The 20,564-nt window shown below is 37.2% G+C and overlaps 1 protein-coding gene across 1 annotated transcript in view; it reads right to left on the bottom strand.

The window, feature by feature from the left end:
* LOC118805936 (glutamate receptor ionotropic, kainate 5) overlaps positions 1–20,564 on the bottom strand; it is a 149,244-nt gene that overhangs the window by 24,456 nt on the left and 104,224 nt on the right. Inside the window, exons 13-16 of the mRNA XM_036567119.1 lie at positions 16,687–16,800; positions 8,001–8,110; positions 6,309–6,482; positions 2,124–2,289 (exon numbers count right to left, since the gene is read on the bottom strand). Coding sequence (XP_036423012.1) covers positions 2,124–2,289; positions 6,309–6,482; positions 8,001–8,110; positions 16,687–16,800 — 564 coding nt within the window. The remainder of the gene's footprint in view (positions 1–2,123; positions 2,290–6,308; positions 6,483–8,000; positions 8,111–16,686; positions 16,801–20,564) is intronic.

Below are 20,564 nucleotides of genomic sequence, written 5' to 3'. Positions count from 1 at the left end.
TGTTTCCAAATAGTTAAGCGTGCACTGCAAGCGATACAGCTAGCTCATTTTAAAGCTTAGTAAAGGTAAGGATTAGCACTGGTATCGATGGTTTTCTCAAGGTTTTAGGATCTGTACTGGAAAAGAAAAAGTGGTATGTGGAAAATGATTGATCAAACCAGCAGATACCAAGTGAGTGTCTGAGCTCACTCCGTGCACAGTCTACAACTTCTCACCTTGAAGGTATTTCAAGCATATGACTTTTCTCCTTCAGCTATCAGTAAAGACAGACAAAAGGCCACTGATCTCACTTTCTGCAAACATTATGGTGGCAGCATGTTTGACCGTGAAAACATGTGACACAATGAAGGTTAAGCATGTGCACAAAAGAGTTTTGGAGGTGGGTTCACACATAGAATCGTGGTAAAACAGAAAAGGCCTTGAGGTAACCTTAAAAATGACAGACAGTTTTCGTTCACACATTTGGAACTGGGAATTTCATAGAATTCTCATGGCATTCCTGTGACATACAATGTCATTTATACAATCATTGTATGGTTTATGAACATGTAAATCAACTTTCTGAGCTGCATACAATCATATACAAAAGTTTGGGCACCCACTGTTAAATGATGTTTTGTTGATTTTCTAAGTGAAAAAACACACCCTCTACAAAGAACACACTTCTGCACATTGTAATGCACAATTACTGTTTATTTGCTGAATGTAACATATTGGAACACAAAATGTGGCCTGTTATTAAGTTATGGACTATTTTACATTTTCTTTTATATGTTAAACTTAGCAAATACACAAAAATTGTGCTTTTTTTAAAAAAATGCCATATTTAAGTCTGTTCTCTGTAGCGGATGTGTACGTATTTTTCACAGAATTAACAAAAAGGATGTTGATTTCAGTAACCATGTCAAGTTTTTGTATCAAATGCACATTTAAATCATGCTTGTAACTTGAATATATAATGCCTGAGTTATTTCTGCCTCTAAGGTCTGACTAATCTCTTGATCATCATCGGATTCCACTGTCACATGATGAGGATGGATCCAAAGTTCTGGATTTCAGCATAAACTTTGTGCTGGAAAGCTATGCATGCTGATTTGTAAGACTTCCTCCACAATCTCCAGAGAAAGTGACTTGAGGCCAGTCCAGGCCTCTCAGTCACCAGCTTGAGAACGCCCACACCCACTGCTTCTTGAGCGTAACGTTCCCTTCCTGCTATCTGTAGTGTTGGCATTCCATGACAGCTATATTTATCTCACTAATATCTACTATTGCACAACTTACTTTCTACCTTTGTTACAATTTACCATTCCTCCTCTTTCGTACATTTTTGCATAATCTCTAATTAGTTTTATAATTATTATTGAAATGATATGATTGATTCTGGTAACATTTAATAATAACAGACCCTTATAATTAGCAAAATAATCATTATCTAATAGTTTTTTAATGGCAGTTAATATAATTATACAATTAATTATATGTTACTTGTGCATTAATAAGTGGTTAAATTATAATTATGATAAATAATGCCTATTGTTATAATAATTGTGAGATGCCTAATATGCTGAAACTCAAAGCTGCTGAAATCTCTACTTCCACCCTAAGGAAGCATTCAAGCAGTTGAACTCATACTGTGTCATTTGACTATTTTCTTCTTACTTTGCTGTTTCAGAAGAGGTGGTATGGTGGTTATTTTTTAAATGTAAACGCTGTTTCATATGTTTTGTTGCAAGTGCCTGTCAACTAGCTAATTTGGTTAGTGTTAGTTAACATCCAAGGAGCTAAAAGGCAGTAGTGCTGTTACTAAAAGTTACATTATTAACTGAGTAAACTATCTGTTATTTTTTCCTCAGTAACAAACTATGCACAGCCTTTTAGGGAATCTAAACCACTTTGTTGGAAATAGATAAACTAGATAGCCTTACATAAGCATCTAATCATGAAATGCATGTGGGTTAATGCAAACCTTTTTCATGCAATATCATGTTTTGCTTAGTTTGAACAGTTGATTTACAATTACAGCTAGGTAGCTAAGTTTGTCCATCCAACTTAATTACTGAATAATAACGTAGAGTGTAAGGGGTTAAAAATAGTGGATGAGGTTCAAAGGTGAAAAGGCTGACCATGAAGAAGGTCATTGTGCTGCCTCCGTGGATGGTACCATACTGAATGTTGGTCTGATCCGCCAGGTCATCTGCTGACTCGATGGGCACCTCCATTCTCTGAACCGTCAAAAATGCAGCCAGGTTGGCCGTGTATGAGGAGATGATGATTAGTGTGAATGCCCACCTGACAGAGGACACATAAAACAGAAACACGCACAGTGAGGTCATATAGTAAAAATCTGGTAAAATCTGTCAGATGTTTTATTGAACATCCCCCCCCCCACACACACACACTCTCTCAGGCCATTCAGCATATGGTTACAAGAGAGCGGTATGTGCTTGAGCATATGGGCTGACTGGAGGAACAGATCGGGAGTGGAAGAATGAAGAGGAGGGAGGAAAACGAGGGGGCTCATTTCTTATCTGAGAGAGAGAACAGAGAGAGAATGAGGGTTTAAATGATGATCTGATACAAAGTTAGAACATGTGCATAATTGCACTCCATATGCCAGAATGTTCCGGTTCAGCTTTGAACTGAGGCTGTTCAAAGTCAGTTAGTGAAACATGTATAGCAACTCTCACGTTCACCAGATCTTATGCTCAAGTCAACAAGTTACAATCTCCACTGATGTATAAACACACACACATTTAAAATGAGCCCAAAACAATAGTATAGAGAACTGGGTAGCACTTTACTTGAACCCTGCTAAATAACATTGTCATAATCATGTAATGGCAGTTACATGTTGTTATAACAGATTATGGCCAGTAACATAAGTGTCATGTTAACATTACTGGTAATTGTCAGGACAGATGCTAATCTCTGATGCTATGACTGCCGCCTTGAGTACACAGCAAAAATTAGCATGTGCCATACAGTGATATGCAAAAGTTTGGGTGTCCCTGGTCAAAAGATTTTTTTGTTTTGTTGATTTTCTGAGTGAAAATAAGCATACATTCTTGACAGCTAACAAACTTAAATGGCATTTTAAAAAATAAAAAGTGCCATAACTTTTCACATTTTATGTTTGATTTTTCCAGAATGTTAAAACCAGCAAAAAACAGTATTTATGTATCGAAATGGACAGAAGTGTGTTCTCTTTAGAGGATGTGTGCTTATTTTTACATGTAATTTGTCCAGTGTTTAAACTTTTGCTTACAACTGTAAACTGTGATGACATCAAATCATGGCATCTGTCATGATAATTACTGCTAAGGGTAACACTGCTATACTGCTGAACAAAATCTGTCATGACAGCTCATGATAGAACAACATTTTCTTGACATGTTTATTGCATGGTTATATCAGTGTTATGTAGCAGGATTAAAAAACAAAAAAAAACTCCTCAGTCCGGAGACTGGACACTTTTAAAACAAACTATTTTTTGTTATCAGACATGTTCCCTGCTCTGTACTAAACAACACAGTATGTGATTTTTTTTTTTTTACTAAGAAGCATATAATATTCAGTGTTCATGAATATTTGGACTGAGGTACATAAAATCTTAGAGTTTTTGAAAACAGAACATATTTCTAATCACCAACTTAAAATACAGATTAAGCACTGAACTTTTTCTGTGCTTATTGTATGTACAATTGCCTGACAAAGTTCATGAACTATTGGAACTACCTTGACTTCTGCATACATGGCTCGTAAAATATTAAATAATTTTCATAATTTTTTAATGTAATAATAAACCAAACGCTTTTTAACACAAAGCATGTACACTGATATTACTACATTTAAAATGAACAGATGGTTGAAACAATTGGGGTCACTGACAAAAAAAGGCAAAACACTACATAAACTACATTACATATTACACAGTATAAATATATGTAATATTATACGTTACACATATTACATACATTTTATAAGCTAACCTGGAGTCACTGACAGAGATAACGTTTCTGTGTTTCAGAAATAATTTTTTTTAATGTGTTTTTGATTTTTGTAAAATGCATTCAAAAAACCTTAGTAATCAATCTATATACATGACTATTCCTCTACAAATACAAATAGAAGGAAAACATATTTGCAGCAAGAACAAATTACTAGTGGCTGCTACTTTAAAAATGTTTTAACATAAGCTTCCTCCACATGAGAATCATAAGAAAAATCTACTTCTAGCAGAACACTTTTATAGTTTTTTATGCTTTTCATTTCAGTATGACATCTGGGCCTGTATTCACAAAACATCTCAGATTAGGAGTGCTGATCTAGAATCTGTTCCTGTGAATAAGACATGAATCTCATCCTAAATCAGCACTCCTACTTTAAGCAGCTTTGTGAATACAGGCCCAGGTCTGCTACCAGATATACAACTTTACACAGAGAGGAATAGTTATGTTTACTCACGTTTATGTTATCTTAAGCAAATTATTGATGGATTTGTACTTTCCTGAGTAATTTAAATCATAATACTTTTACTAAGTATATTAGTGAGTAAAAGAAGCTTAAATTTTCTTATTTACATTTTAGCCATTACTATTTAGTTACTAATTTATTTTTTTGGCTTTAATTTTATATTTTGTTGGTGACAACATTTGTAATGCTTTGTGATTGGTCACACATCTGACTTTGAAGTTTGAGCATGTTATTTTAAAACACAAGAATCTAAAAAAGAGAAGAAGAGTCATGCAAACTTCAGTTCGTGTGCTGATAAATGCTGGATTTATTAAGCAGTTCTACTGCAGTTCTGTGTTACTCAGAACTTATGATACTTTTACTTTTGCCATTATTTACCCAATTATCAATAGCTTTACTTGTTTATTGATTTTGGCTACTCAACCAACATCTGGCTGCACAGCATATATACCAAATATATAATTGCCACCTTAGCCTTTCCTGGAAACCCTAAATTTACTGGATTGGTACTTATGCTCACAATGCAGTCTAAGATAGACAGATGTCAGTTCAGCTACAGAACCTGATCTTCTTAGTTATTCCCTTTCAGTGCTGCCGGGTAGCACCAATAGTGTACCTTTCCCACACAACTGCCCCTATGCTCAGGGTAACCTGAAACAATCAAACACACTCTTTTCTATACAAAACCTTGATAAAAGAAGCCGTTAAAACTAATTTTAATGCTAGCATAAGAATTCCAGAACATTCTGTGTCCAGAAATGGAATTCTTTTTTTCCTGGTGTTAGATCACAGTTACTCAGGAACTTTTTGTGGATTGAGGAAAATGGTAAAGAAAAAAGCATAGGTTTTATACATTTATAAGACATTGTGGTTAGGTGTGTACCCATACTATGTAGATCAGGGAGTTCTACCTGAAGATCTCCCACGCTGGAGAGCTGAGATCCAAGAAACCTGTCTCTAATATTCAGATGCCGCTAAAGACCTTTACTACCCATCAGATCATGTGTGTTAGATTAGAGTTGGAGCTAAACTCTGCAGGGTGGTAGATCTCAAGGACCAGGTTTGAGCTTCTCTGTTCTAGATGAATGTGGATTGGCTGGACAAACAACAGACTTCCAAATGACAGTTTTGGAATTAGAATTACAATATAGCAGTCTTCTTAAGTCTTCTTCCCAAATCTTCTTAAATCAAACATCTTAAGTCTAAATAACATTTATAAATGAAACACACTAAAAAGTTTAAAGCCCAAAAATATGAAATCTAGCACTGGTGAGCCCAGAGAACCAACATCAAGGAAAATGCTATATGGGTGGGCTCAATTTTGATTTGGCTGTGGACAGCAAATACTTCATGCTAAACTACTACAGTTATAAAACAGTAAGATGGTATCGTGGATTCATCTGAGGGGCAGTACCCCTGCTGTCACTGGAGTGGTACCCTCGAGGGTACATCATCTTTACCTTTAGTTAGGGAACATAACTGTCCCATATTCATATCACACTCTATACACTCAATTGTCTTGGCTCCAGGATTTTTCTTTGATTGTTCTGTATTAAAACATTAGGTTATGAAAATGTACAAATGCATAGCTTATTTAAGGTACACAGTTGGACCTTGTGGCAGTTGGACCTTTAAGGGGATATCTACATTATTTCTAACAAAACAAAAATGTACCTGCATAGTGCCTTTTTTGTGACAGTATGTACTTAGTCTAAACTATACACATTCACTTTAAGTAGGGCATCACTGGCAGATTCACACCGTTTTTACACTTTCTCACTTTCTTTCCTGTCTCTCTCTTATACACACACCCACAACCTCTCACACACACTCACCAGACACCGCTAACACATCTGGTGGAGAGGGCCCGGGGCATGATTTCCGAGCCCTGCTGCATGAAGCCTCCTACCGGAAACCACAGGCTGTTTCCAAGCGTGTACTGATTCTCCAGCAGGTCCCTGCGCTCCCTCAGACACGGATGGGGGTTATACCACTCATACGGACTTAGCCTGGGAGGGAGGGAGGGGGGAGGGAGAGGGAGAGAAGGAGAGGGAGAGAGTGAGAGAGGGGTTTATAATAATAAAACAACCAAAATAAAATTGAGTAAATATTTTCAGTGAAACTGAGCTTGTAGAAGAAAGGTTAGAGAAAGACAGAAGACTGAAGGAGGATTATCATTAGCTTTTGGATTAAGCATACAGTAATGGAATCATTACTACAGTTCATTTTTATCCATTATTGAATGATTAACTGCTCGTTACTAAACAGATATGGTAATAATGTAGCTTTTTTTCTTTGAGAGAGAGAGTGAGAGAGAGGGAGAGAGAGAGAGAGGGAGAAGAGAAACGTGTGTGTGTGTGTGTGTGTGTGTGCGCATCTCTGAAAGAATTACCTCCACACAAAGAAAAGGAGAAGAGTCTTCATGTGTGAAGGTTGTAATATGTGAACACATTAAAGTGGAGTTGTGTAGGAGTATGTGTTAATGACTCGTACAGCTGAGGGAATTGGGGAGGAGGAGAGTGTTGGAGTGATTAATGAAAACGTCGAGGTAGACGGTGTTGTTGCCCAACCTCACCAGGTACCTTCTTTGAGGACCAGCATCCTACACAGACATCCTCACCTTGATGTCCCGAGCTGGTGTTTAATATTAAGGACTTATAAGTATCCAAGGGCTGTACCGGATCTTAGGGTTTCCCCACCAACCAAATTCCACTTCAACCCCAGCTTTCACACCATCTGAGATGAGCATGGGCACAGAGAACTTGCCTTCATTCCTGCATAGATTTAATGTATGGCTTTCAAGTTTCAAGTTGCATTTCCTGATGCTGAGGTGGACTGTGTTAGGCGCCAACAGTTTTCCGAAGTACTCCTGAGCCCATGTGGCTATATTTCACACAGTATCATAATAATTTCTCATGCAATGCTGTCTAAGGGCTGGAACGTCACTCAACAGTGGTTCCTGGCCTTGTCTTGTATGGACTGAGATTTCTCTGGATTCCCTGAAGCTTTTTAGACTATTATGTACAGTAGATGGTGAAAGAAAAAGTTTGGTACAAAGCGGTGAGCCATGACCAATCTTTGCTTGTAAAGCCTGAGTGTTGGATACTCTTTTCATACTCAATCATGATACCTTCACCTGTTACCAATTCACCGGGTTACTGTGGAATGTTTCAAAACTGTGTAATACACAAACACACACACACACACACACACACACACACACACACACACACATATATATATATATATATATATAGAGAGAGAGAGAGAGAGAGAGAGAGAGCAAAAGAGAGAGAGACATAGGGAAAGAGTACAAAACTTCATTATATAAAAACCACTGCTCTTGGAAACAAGTGTGTTTTTACCAAATGCCAATGTATATAAATACAGAGAGATTTTACCATGTCAAAACAAATGCAATGACAGCATTGAGGTATCACATGAATAAAATACACAGTTGATAAAAAGCAGACACTTTTTGCCTCAGAATCAGAGGGTCGAATGTAAATTGAATGTGTATGTGTTACCTGGCAGCCAAGAAGAGAACACAGCTCACGGCAAGGTAGGCTAAGAGCATGAAGAGCCAGACGGCAGGAGAGAAAGGGTCAAGGAAGGAGAAGTAGCCCGGCTTCCTGCCCTGTTGAAAAAACAATATAAGCAACTCAGTGCACTGTGTAACCAGTTATTATTATCAGTGGATTCAAGGCTTCATATTCCACCCCAAAACCTATGAGACCTACACCCTTGAGGCTTAATTTTATCATACATAATTATTTATTTATAGCTTTGCAGGCCATAGAAATGTCTCCTCTCCAGACAAAATTAAAGTAATTTTTTATTGTCCCTGTACACAGAGGAGGGCCATTTTAGAGTTTATCTGTTTAATTTAAGTCATATCTCTGTTGTTGACTTGATTGCATCTTCATTAATTAGGCAGTATATGACTGTACTTACAACTGGGATGGCATTCAATCATCACACAGTAAATAAGTGTCAGTGTAAGGCTTGTTTCTCCTTCTTTTTGTTTCACAATAACTATGATACAACTAGTAAAGTTCTTTCTATAGGGTCTTTACGCTAGCAACACAGTGAACACTTCAGTCTAGTACAGCAGTACCATTAGCATCTTAGCATTCTTCACATATCACATATTATGTAAAGATATGCTAGTTATTTATGAGTTAGAAGGGGTACACTAGAGGGCAGTCTGAGCTCAAAGAATGGGTGAGACAGAAGTGACAAAAAGAGCAAGAAAAAGTGCATGTTCTCATGTTCTATAGTGTGAATATAATATATATAGAGGGATTTTGAGAGGGAGTTGAACATTTGAACATGTCATTTTTAGCTTGATGTTGTAAAACCAACGAGCTGCACTTTCCCAACAATAGATGATTCCTAATGGAGTCACTGACATTATCTTCCCCTTAAAAGAGACACTAACATTCACACAAGCAAACAAATATTCACACTACCCAAAAATACCTTAGCTGCCTATTAGATATAAGCTAATTCACATTAGCATAAGGATGAGAAAAGCCAAAGGAAAATAAGAGAAAGAGCAGTTTCCAAAACTGGAATAAAAATATACAGAACAAAATGGGACTCCTAACAACCGTGCAAGACCTGGTAGACCACTGAAACTGTCACCATCAGATAAACAGTGAGTAAATTTTTCATCGTTGAGAGATTGCAGAAAATCAAGCTCCACTCTTGCTTTAGATCTCAACCCAAGTGTTTCTGTCCATCCTTCCGCTGAGAGAAGACCACTCAACTCTTTTGAGATGCGTTGCTGTCAAGAAGCTGTTGCTAACAAAAAGAAAATAGACAAAAAAAGGAGAATATTTGCACTAGAACACAGAAAACGTGACATCTGAGATGTGGAATAAGAGTCTAAATTTGAGATCTTTGGATTTAATAGAAAAGACAGTAGGTACTCCACCAAAGCAATGGAAGACTCTTTGAACAATATCTTCAACCATCAGTCAAGCCTAGTGGAGGATCAGTGCAAGTTTGGGGATGTATAACAAGTTGATTAGTTTTTGACTGAAGGCATAATAAAAGCTGTTTATGCAATAGCCTCTGGAAAATGTTTGACTGAGAAAAAAATGAATCCTACAGTCAGATAATGACCCCAAGTACACTGCTAAGAAGATGAAGATATTCGTATTAAACAAAGAAGCTGCTAGTGATGACAGAACAACAGATTTGCCACCTCAGAGTTCAGACCTCAACATCATTTAATGTCTCCGAGATTACTTGGATCATGGAAGCAGAAAATGCAACCAACTTCTAAAACTGAGCTTTGGAGGTGTGGAAAAATATCCCAGCAGATGTCTTTAAAAAACTGAAAGCAAGTCTTCTGAAAAGAGTATTTTATATAGTGTTTGTGTTATTCTGTACTCTTTGTGTATTTACAGGGATAATTATGATCCTCTCTTGGAACACTCTGGTAAACAATCAGGCCCACTTTGAAACAGCCCTTCCAATATAAATAAACAAACTTTGGTCTGGCTTGATACAGTTTCTGAGGCTCCAATGAAAAAGTGTCCAGAAGAGATGTACTGTCCAGTAGAACAAGTTTTAGACAATAGTGAGTTCCCTGGAGTGGCTGTCTTGCTTGAGGCTCTCTTGCAAGGCTTAAAATCATCCAGTCAGTGTTTTGAAGTACCCAAAATAACTCTAAATATCAAGCATCTTGAAACCTTGGCCTTAGAACCAGTGTTCATGACTCCAACAGAGAGAAAGGGAATTCATTATATAGAAGCAACGAATACCAAGGCTGACACACTGCTGACTAATAAGAACTTTTAACAATTAAGTTAGCCAGAAAGCACATGGACGAATCCCAGGCGTCCTGGGGAGAGTTGATTGAGCAGAATAATTAAATGTGGAATTGACTGTACGCTATGGGCCCTGTGATGCTTTGCATTATACCAGCTATCATGACATACTGGCCCATTATCGTAGTGTTTTAGACATTTTTATTCTATCTGGGCCTGCTGCCAATCTTGAAGTTAGTATGAATTCGACATAGCACCAAATATGCTTAAAGAGGAAGGGAGAGTAAAGCCACATATATACACTTGAAGCTGAATCACAAGTGCGTCATGCCGTGGGACACTGATCCAAAACAGGTAATGGCCCTATCAGAATGGTTTTAGAATGGCCTCATCAAAGATAAGGTCTAAATATCATTGAGATCCTGTGGCAAGAGCAGGAATAAACAGTGCATTCTTAAAAACCAAATGTCACAATGAAAAGAGCTCTGCTGAGACTCCATTGTGTAATAAGTGACTGATCAATAAGTACAAAAAGGTTGCAGACACTACTGCTAAATGTTCTTGCTAAATAACTTGTTCCTGGGGAAATGAAAGCAATTACTTTCTTGCATGACTTCACTGGAAGTTGTATAGCTTTAATAAATAATTAACTTAAAAATTAGTGTCATACGCTCACTTAGGTCCAGGTGCTGATAACATTCTCTGTCAAATAAGCAAAAATCTAGCACTATGTGACACACTGCTGCCATTGGTTTTGGTTTCATTTGTGTGATGTGCCTGTTTTTATTCTGCATTAAACGTTTTTAATTTTTCAGGTTTTGACTGCATTTTTATTTTTGAAGTGTGGTAACTGGGGTATTTTGCATTAGAGGAATTTGATCATTTAAAATCTTGCCCAAAGGAGTTTCCCTGGGAAATAGGAATAGCGGGTTTGAGCACTGGAACAGATATGTTTTTAGAGTTAAAACAGGGATGCTCCAAAATGGAATTAATAGGCCGATAATGATAACCAATATTTAACACCTTCCTACAACCAAAATCAATACAAATAACTGATAATTACTCTTTTCTTTTTGCATTTTTATACCTTAAAATTGACATTATAATCTCTATTTAAAGTGCAGTAGTCTTAAAACAGGCTAAAAAAGTTGGATGGATTCATTTTACATAGCCATGACATATTGTACTGGGACAGTCAGAAGTCTCAGACCATTTATTTAACTTTCAGTCAAAATGGCCATTAAGTTATTTGCTTTTCACCATTAGGAAAAAAGCAGAAAATATATTTAGAAAACTTACACAGATACCTCAACAATTAAACATAAATGAGCATTTTCAGTGTTTAGTGTGTCTACCTTTTGACTCTACTAAAGCTTCCATTCTTTTTGGGAGGCTTGTTTTCAGTTTTTCAGAAATCCGCAGGGCTATTTTTTCACACCTCCAAAGTTCAGTCTTACGGTATTTTCACACTTGTACTGAATATGTGTCCACACCCAGGACCAATTCTGGGCTTGTTTGGGTGAGGGGCTGATTATCACTGGTTTGCTTTCACACACAAGACTTCCATCCGAACCATGGATTGATTGAGCAACTCACATTTCTGTCACATTTCTGCATGCAGGTTTGCAAAGGCACTAGCTTCATTCCTTTGCTGCTTTTTATTATTCTTCTTAGATATAAACACTCAGAAGTGGAACAATTGACAGTTTTTTTTGTGCTTGAATGCCCTCTTCACTCCATATACCTATAAGGCAACCCTCTATCTCCTCCACTGTCCGCAACAATCCTTTCCCTGCCATCACAAAACTTGAAAAGGAAAGTGATGCGATAAGCTGAAGGAGTCATGTACGAAATGAACCAATCATGTCAACCCCACATGCTGTGTTGGGGGTGGACAGCTTCCAAACACAAGACCACACCCCAAACCTACAATTTCAGGAAAACCAGAGATCGGTTCTCTGGAAAGCTCCCAGGTTTAAAAACAGCTTTCACGCTTCACCAAATGTACCAAACTCACAGAGCAGCGGACCTGGGTCTGGAAAAAACTCTGCCCTTTGAAGTTGGTTGCATTTTCTGCTTCTCACCATCTAAGTAATCCCAAACACATTTAATGATGTTGAGGTCTGGACTCTGGGACGGCCAGTCCATTGTTCTGAGAACACCAGCAGCTTATTTGCTTGTTTGCTTTGTTTTTTGTAACACCTTCTTGAGAGTTACACATGCTATCAGACCCACAGGATTGAGTTCTCTTCTCAAGACAAAAGCTTTAAACAGTGTTTATCTGATAGTGACAGGTGGTCTGCCAGGTCCCAGGTTGCTAGGAGTCCCATTTCTCTATATATTTTAAACTTTTGGTACAACTTCAGTTTTGGAAACCCTGGGTTTTCCATTTAATTTCTGCCCTTCCCAATCTTTATGCATGTAGATTATCTTATATTTAATCTACTCAGAAATATATCCTAAAAATTAGTAATGTGTACTTAATGGCTGTTTTGACTGGAAATCAAATAAATGAATGTAGTCTTTGACATTTGCAGTGAAACTTGACAATTACTGGAACATTATTGTTTGTAAATATTTTACATTATTTTGTAGATGCACTTATTCTGAACCACATATGATGGTAGGCAAATGTGATGTTAAAGGTCTTCTCCAAGGACCCTTGGAAAAAGCAGGGGCTTTCCTGCCTGAACCTGGAATCAAACCTGCAATTTTTCAGGTCGGGGTGGTGTTATTATCTGTGCATGGAAAGCAAAGGAAATGTCCAGCACTAGTGACTACGTGTGTCATTGTGTGCGCTAGCAAAAAAATAGGCTGCTAAATTATCGGTTGAAATTATCAGCCATAATTCCAATATCAGACCAATAATAGTAATGAAATTTTCCCGTTTATCAACCAATATTACAAAAGCTGCTGATTTATTGTGCACCCCTAGTTGAAAATGAGGAAAGATAAGTGTGTGCTGATGAAGTACAGTGGCAAACAGTAGGGCTGGGTGGCCTGTATAGGAAGGAGCTGACTGAGCAGTTTGACTGGGAGCCAGAAACAGCAGCACGTGTACACAAGAAGAATCTGTTAGCACATGTATTAGTGCGGGTGGACTGAGGTATGCTTCCTAGGCAGTTTGTGAGTAAGCTGCATTGTGACTGCGTGTGGTGGTGGGTGTACTGTGGGTTATACTGGCCACAAGCACTGGCAAGTAATCAGCACGCTAGGAAGCTTCCTGCTTAAACTCTGCCAAGTGTGCCTACTGTTTACAGCAAGTCCAGAATATATATGCTTTCAAGCACTTTATGATAACTGATCCAGTCATCACTCATTACAGCCCACTGCTTATGACAATGCATAGTCAGAGAAAGAACTAATTGAGTGGAGGCCTTTGGAGGATGAACTGGCAAAAGGCTCCAGACTGTTCACTTTTGCAATTTTCATTTCTTCTGATTTCAATGTCACTTTTAAAAACCTTTCTAATTAAATATTAATATCATAAATTTTCATTTTCAATTCAAGACAGCTCCATTCTCTGTTACCGCACTGTGTAATTTAAACATGTCATTCTTCCAAGAAGAACCTTTTCTGGTCGAGTTCCAGGGGCTTTTATTCTTAAGCACTATAAATAATGACACAACGTTTTCCACCTAACTTAAAAACTGTTTAGGAAAAAAGTTTGTGAATTCTTTGGAATTATTTAGCTTTCTGCCTGTCTGCGAAAAAGATTGCTTTGTTTGATTGTTTAAAAATATGTGGTCTTTATTGAGACTATACGCATAACTCCAGTGCTATTCGGACAGGATTAGTTTTACATGAGGAGGTGGGGAAATGTCATTTTTTACTTCTGTTTCTCAGTGATTTTAGTTCCATCCAAATGCACATTGTCAGTCATTTTCAGGGTCTGCACACTTTTGCATCATTAAAGATTCTGGTGCCTTTTACCTTCCATAAAATGAGCAGTAGAAATAACTGGTTATATTAATTCCTTAAAATCTCAGGCTTATTACATACTAAGGCTTATTATTCAGTAATTACAGGGACTTCAGTGCTGGTATGTACTGTCTTACATCACATATACAACTCAGAACATTAATATATCTAAAAATCACAAAAAATTGTTTGAAATTATGTGGCAATGTTAACTGTTGGCTGTGAATTCCTAAGCCAATGAAAATGACAGTTACACAGTGCATTCACTTAAGGCAGCAAGACAGATGGTTAATGTAAATGGAATTACGGCTAAATTAAACATTTTTCTGAGTCTGTAAAAAAAAATACACACAAAAAAACCCGAAAAAACACAATAAAATATGGTGTCTGTGTGCTGCTGTGAGTCACACTGCAAAGCTTTAAATCATAAATTGGCAACGTCTTGCTACTAGTGACTAGTTAGCATTTGGCTTGATAAACAAAATTTTCTTCTTAAACTGATTAAAATAGTGCTTGGGAGTATGTATACAGCAATGCGGACAGTTAATCAGAGTGTAACAGTCAAAATCCATGTAGTAGTGGTCATCTTAGCATGCGAAATACATACCAGATGAGTGAAGTGTTTGAGGCCAAGACTATCAAAAGCCTGCACCAGCAACAACCACAACACTTCACATGGCTCAACGCATTACAACTCAAATGACAGTACCACTTCTCATTTCAGACATCTCATGGGTTATCATGGGTATTGGATTGTGTGGGACATGTTTTCACGTGTATGTAAGGAGCAAAGAGAATAATGGCCAGCTATGATTCATTTCACAACATCCTGAAATGAACATAGTAGGAAAAGTTCACTGCTTCAGCTACAGTGGCCAAGAAAGGAACTGGCACAGCAGAGAGAGAGAGAGAGAGAGAGAGAGAGAGAGAGAGAGAGAGAGAGAGAGAGAGAGAGAGAGAGAGAGAGAGAGAGAGAGAGAGAGAGAGAGAGAGAGAGAGAGAGAGAGAGAGAGAGAGCACTGAAAGCACTGAAAGTAAGACACATTTTATGAGGGTGTTTAGCTGCTCATTGTGCCAATTACCTGTAAATGCAGATTACCTGTATTCTATGTGCAGCCTACCACAGAGATCCACAGAGATCATGGAGATTCTACTTAATTTGGAGGAAACAACCTAATTCTGTCTCACCAGAAGGGCTTTGTCTGAAACAGTCCACATTCAGGTACCACATCTTACTGAAATTGCCTGGGATATCTTTCCATATATGCTAAAGAGAGCAGGGTGTGAAATGGAGCTTTGTAAGCTCTGCTGTGAAAGCTTGTAAGCCCCCTCCCCCTTAAAGCTAAGAATGCGAACTGTAGCACTTTCAGCACATTGCAAAGTCAGTCTGTGTAATGCAGCTAGAAGTGACAGTGGAGGAAATAACCAACGTGAAACATTCTTCTTGGTTTATCTGAACAGTCATTACCCCATAGAAGTTATAGTTTAACAGGTTTATACTTTTATACAAGATTCTTATGGTCTAAGATAAGTGTGAGATTGTCAGAGAACATATTTTTAAGAATACCACTTGCACTTGCACAAAGAAATTAAATTAAGAAGTCTTTTGAAGAATAATATTTTAACATTTTCTTAAGCATCAAGTTATGAGAAAAGAAGATTTTCTTTTTTTAAGATACTTTTGTGAATCCAGCTCTTGGATGGAGCTCCATCACTCATCACTCCATCACTGTGGAATGCAGTTTCACTGCTCCACAGCCCAATGTTGGGGGGCTTTATACCCCTCTAGCTTCTAGATGCTTTGCACTGAGCACAATGACCTTAGGCTCATGTTCAACATGATATTTTATTGGTATTGTTTTTCCATGTAAATTGAACCAAGTTGCATAATTAAACACCAGCATCAGCAATGGGTGCACTTGAACGTAGCTAAACTCACTAAATAGAATGTATGGTGTATATTATTGTATAGTGTACATTATTGTGTATATGCTGGTATATACCAATAGAATATATACTGACAGAACTATGAGTATGCTCATATATTGTTAAATATGTTCTATGGTACACTCTAAAAGTGTAGATATAACTGAGTATATGTAAAATATACATTCAAATGTATCTAAATTACACAATCTTACAATACATCAGTGCTGCATAAGGGATTCTTTAATCTGTATTTTAGCTCCTTTTTAAAGTCAATCCCTTCCTGACTTTGTATTCACAATATGTACAATAATAGCTTGCTGGAGTACAATATTGCACATAAGAAAGCAAATTAATCTATCACGTACATGTAATATAAATGAACATTATATAGACGTTATGAATTATTTATTGCATTACCTACTAAAATCCATGCTAGTGGCTATGTAAATGTTTGGCTCTTATTTAAACTCACAAAGAAAAACTCACACCCTACCACATCATCCTTGTACTTGAACTGGAAAACTCAAACACATACAGAGAACAATGCTGCAACATAAACAAGTAATTTGTAGTGGTCTCTTACTATGTGGACACGGTAGAGAATGCTGATGCCCAGAGTCATGAAGGGTTTGGAGAAATCTATGACCTTCTCCCTCTCTGATGTGATGGTAAAACCTGCTACAGCCAGATCAGCTTTCTGAGAGAGAGAGAGAGAGAGAGAGAGAGAGAGTGAGAGAGAGAGAGACAGTGAGAGAGAGAGGGAGACAAATGAGAATAAAAGAATTACAGACACTGTTATTTAACATATTCATCACAGAGAAGCCTTTCAGATTAGCTAAATCAAATCATTTAAACATATCTGAAAAAAAAATATGAAGGACACAAAAGAAATGACGGTTTCTTTGCATTATTACTATCTGTGATCAATTCAATATCTGTATGTTTGCTCTGTTCTAATTCGGTAAATGTCAGAGAGCATCTCCCATTGACCTCCAAAGTCCTGTTTTATCCTGTAGTCAATGTCGCACCCAAATAAGAAACTCTCAATCTAATCTGATTCTCTCTATGGAAAAAATAATGCTAGTGTACTTTAGAGTAGCCAAGCAAATACATTTTGTCCTTTGCACATTTTTTCCACTAAATGTCACAGGAACTGAATTACAAGGTCAATAAGGAGTCAAAACAGTACCACATACATGCTACATGCATGAAAATAGGTGTACTACTTAGGGATGTGCAACCCAACCAATTTTGATATTCAAGTATTTGAGTTCATGAACGGATACTTGGTTAAATATAAACTAGGGCTGCAGGCTTACCTTTTTTCAGATGTTACACAAAAATATAACAGCACACAGAGAAACATGTTTTATTGTTCAAAAACAACAGAGGGACATCGGTAGGTTTTCATGTTGGATGACTATGGATGAGGCTGCCTCTTCAGATGATGAGCTTACATAGCTAACCAGAGTCACGCTGGATGCTGATGAGGATCCACTATATAATGTGCACTATACAATGTACTTTCTCTTCAGTGGACTCAGTGGACGTGCCAACATGCTATTTGTCAGAGAAATATATTTTTATTGTTTCTGGACCTAGCTAACGTCAGCTAGAGTCACTAGCCTAGTCAGTGATGCTCATATTCAGGCGCTTGTGTTCTGAAGGAGCAAAGTATATCAGAAAATTTACTCCCAAATACGTGCAAAACCATTGCATTTTACTGCATTGTTAGCCTGCATGTATTCTCATCTTCTTATGATGAAACATAACAAATACCTAAATAGTGAATTTTGTATTCGAATGCCAGCACCTCAAACAGCTAAACTTAAAAATATACCTGTGCACATATATACCTCAGTGGTTCTTTAACACTATTGCCAAAACAACACCAGTCTGTTGATCTGCATGGGGTATTTAGGCAAGGTTATCAATGATCTTGTAATTCAGAAGATGACATTTCAGGGAAAAAATGGATGACGTGTTTTGGCTTTAGAACACTTTTGCCACACAGCAGATGTGTGATAGCAGAGAATTTAGAAAAACAATGCTCATTTTTCTCAGAGAAAAAAAAAAGCTTGGACCTGGAAAGACCAGTATTTGGGTATATCACCAACTACAAAATAATGCCATGTTCTCAAAGGTCTGTTATCTTCTTGCTACAGTTTCCCTTGGTGGACCCAAGTCACAGGAGTCAATCTAGGTCACCTGCATCAGACTCCAGTCTTCGTGGGCTAAAACACTGCAGACTGTAGCATTCTGCTTCATCAAACACACCTGATTCTACTTATCAGCTAATCAGCAAGGTCATCGTGAGTTGAATTACACGAAGAAGAATGTTACTTCTGCAGGGCTATGACCCGGAAGGAACCCAGCATGACATGCATGATCTAGGCATGGTCTGTGACTGAGGTCATTACATAAGTATGCAGTAATTCAGAAAATTTTGAAAATTTTTACAGGTAAAATTTTGAAAATTTTACAGGTAGAACATCACTATGTTTTGAAAAAAATGTTTCCTCTGATTTACAAATCTTTAAGTGCAAAATTCTACGTAAGGCACAATCAGATGCAAAAGGTTGGGCCCTCCTTGGATAAATGACATTTAAGTACTGTTTATTTGCTAAATTTAATACATTAGAAAAAAAAAACGTTATGGCACATTTAATACGTTATGTTTTAATTTTAACTTATTAAGTAAATAACTAGAAATTGTGCCCTGCCATATTTAAGTTTGTTCCCAGTAGAGGATATGTTAACTTATTTTCTTAGAGGATATGTTAACTTATTTTAGAATATGGGATATCAAACTTTTGCATATGACTGTTCATTTAAAGCAAAATATGATAAAATAAAAATACATAAACAAGTAACTAATTTTTGCATTCAGGGCTTCTGTTCTTTGCTTCCCTTTGAATTTTTTATAGTCTTCTTTAAACTGGTAAATTTACAATGTTGATTATTTAATGGCAATCAAAATATTGGACTGCCACTGTTCAGTGACACCCACAGCATGTTCTACTTATTATATAAAAGGAAAAAACATACACAGAAGTATTTTATGCTGGCTCAAAACAGTCTGCCAAAATACTCTGAACGTGTATGGTCTGATTTTATTTGCATTTGCACTGCTATTTATCCTAGTGGGACAATGTGATCAGCGCTGATGTGCCCTAAACAAGCATAACTAAAAGAGTATCCCACATTTTACAGCTAAATGGTCTATCTACCATCTAAAGAAGTCTCATATTACTGATTTCATGAAAACAGACCATGAAGCTCAATTTACTTTAAGCCAATGATTTACAATGATCACTGTTGGATTGCAGAGTGAGTAATAAGTTATATGACCACTCTCTCTGCTGCTTTGAATGGACATTATGTTATAGAGCTTTTGAAAAGCTGGGCCTTGGGATGTTATTCAGTCCCTCCATGACATTAACTGACTCTTTACTATTGTTGAGACATACTGGCAAATGGAGCAAGCAAATACAGAGACCATCTTAAAGTAAGAGATATTACACAACACGGTATTTAGAGCCTTTCTGTAGACTACTGAAAATAACAGTCAATACTTGTCTGCTCATTTGTTTCCAACTCATGCTGTAAGGCAGTTATTATGAAGTGCTTATGGTATTTCTGGGCGGCACTGATCTTTTACTGCATCAGTAAAGATTCCAGCACCTTCTATCTTCTATAAAACTGACCGTAGAAGTATCTCCAGGATATATTAATTCTGTGTGAATTTCCATTTGGTAAATATTCCATCAGATCCCTGTGCAATAGGAACTTTTGTGTTAGTCTCAAGTATGAACCCTCAAGGCCTTCTAGGCCTTAGGAGATGGTCTAATGATTTGCAATGATTCACTTTTTTACATTTTCTTGTTGAATTTCAACTCTAAGTATTATAGTAATTATCTTATTTCATTGTTCAGTTTTGCTTGGAAACAAAAGGGTTTCATTTTTTAAATGCATTACAGAAAGTTATCCAATTGGGATTTTTTTTCGTCGCAACAGTATTTAAGTAGATAGAGCTAAGCTAGCTCTACCATTGGTTAGGACTTCGGGAGCTGGTCTATTGTGTCAGATTAACCACTAACATAATTAGGAACTGACAGAGCAATCAACCAATCACATTTTGATTTCCAGTGGATGTGACCAATTTTGTGAGAAAAACCATCACTCTAGGCCTACTGGAGTAAAAATAAAAATCAACATTGCTGCTTAACACCAACACTGGCACAGATGCTCTATTACTCAGCACTAGCTTACAGTCCAGAGAAGGTGTGTAAGGGCATACTTTGTCTAAACCGAAACACAGCCTATGGGTATATTTTGTGCTGTTTATGTCCCCAGTATCAGCATCAATCCATTGACCTTGATTCCAAGAGGCACTTAAGGACACATTTAGGTATTCATGCATATTATCTTTGACACGCAAGAGGAGGAAAGGGAAGAGAA

Source organism: Colossoma macropomum, unplaced genomic scaffold (genome assembly GCF_904425465.1).
Source record: "Colossoma macropomum unplaced genomic scaffold, Colossoma_macropomum, whole genome shotgun sequence".
NCBI lineage: Eukaryota > Metazoa > Chordata > Actinopteri > Characiformes > Serrasalmidae > Colossoma > Colossoma macropomum.
The sequence above is the reverse complement of the archived record's forward strand: the minus strand, read 5'-3'. Positions and strand labels throughout refer to the sequence as shown.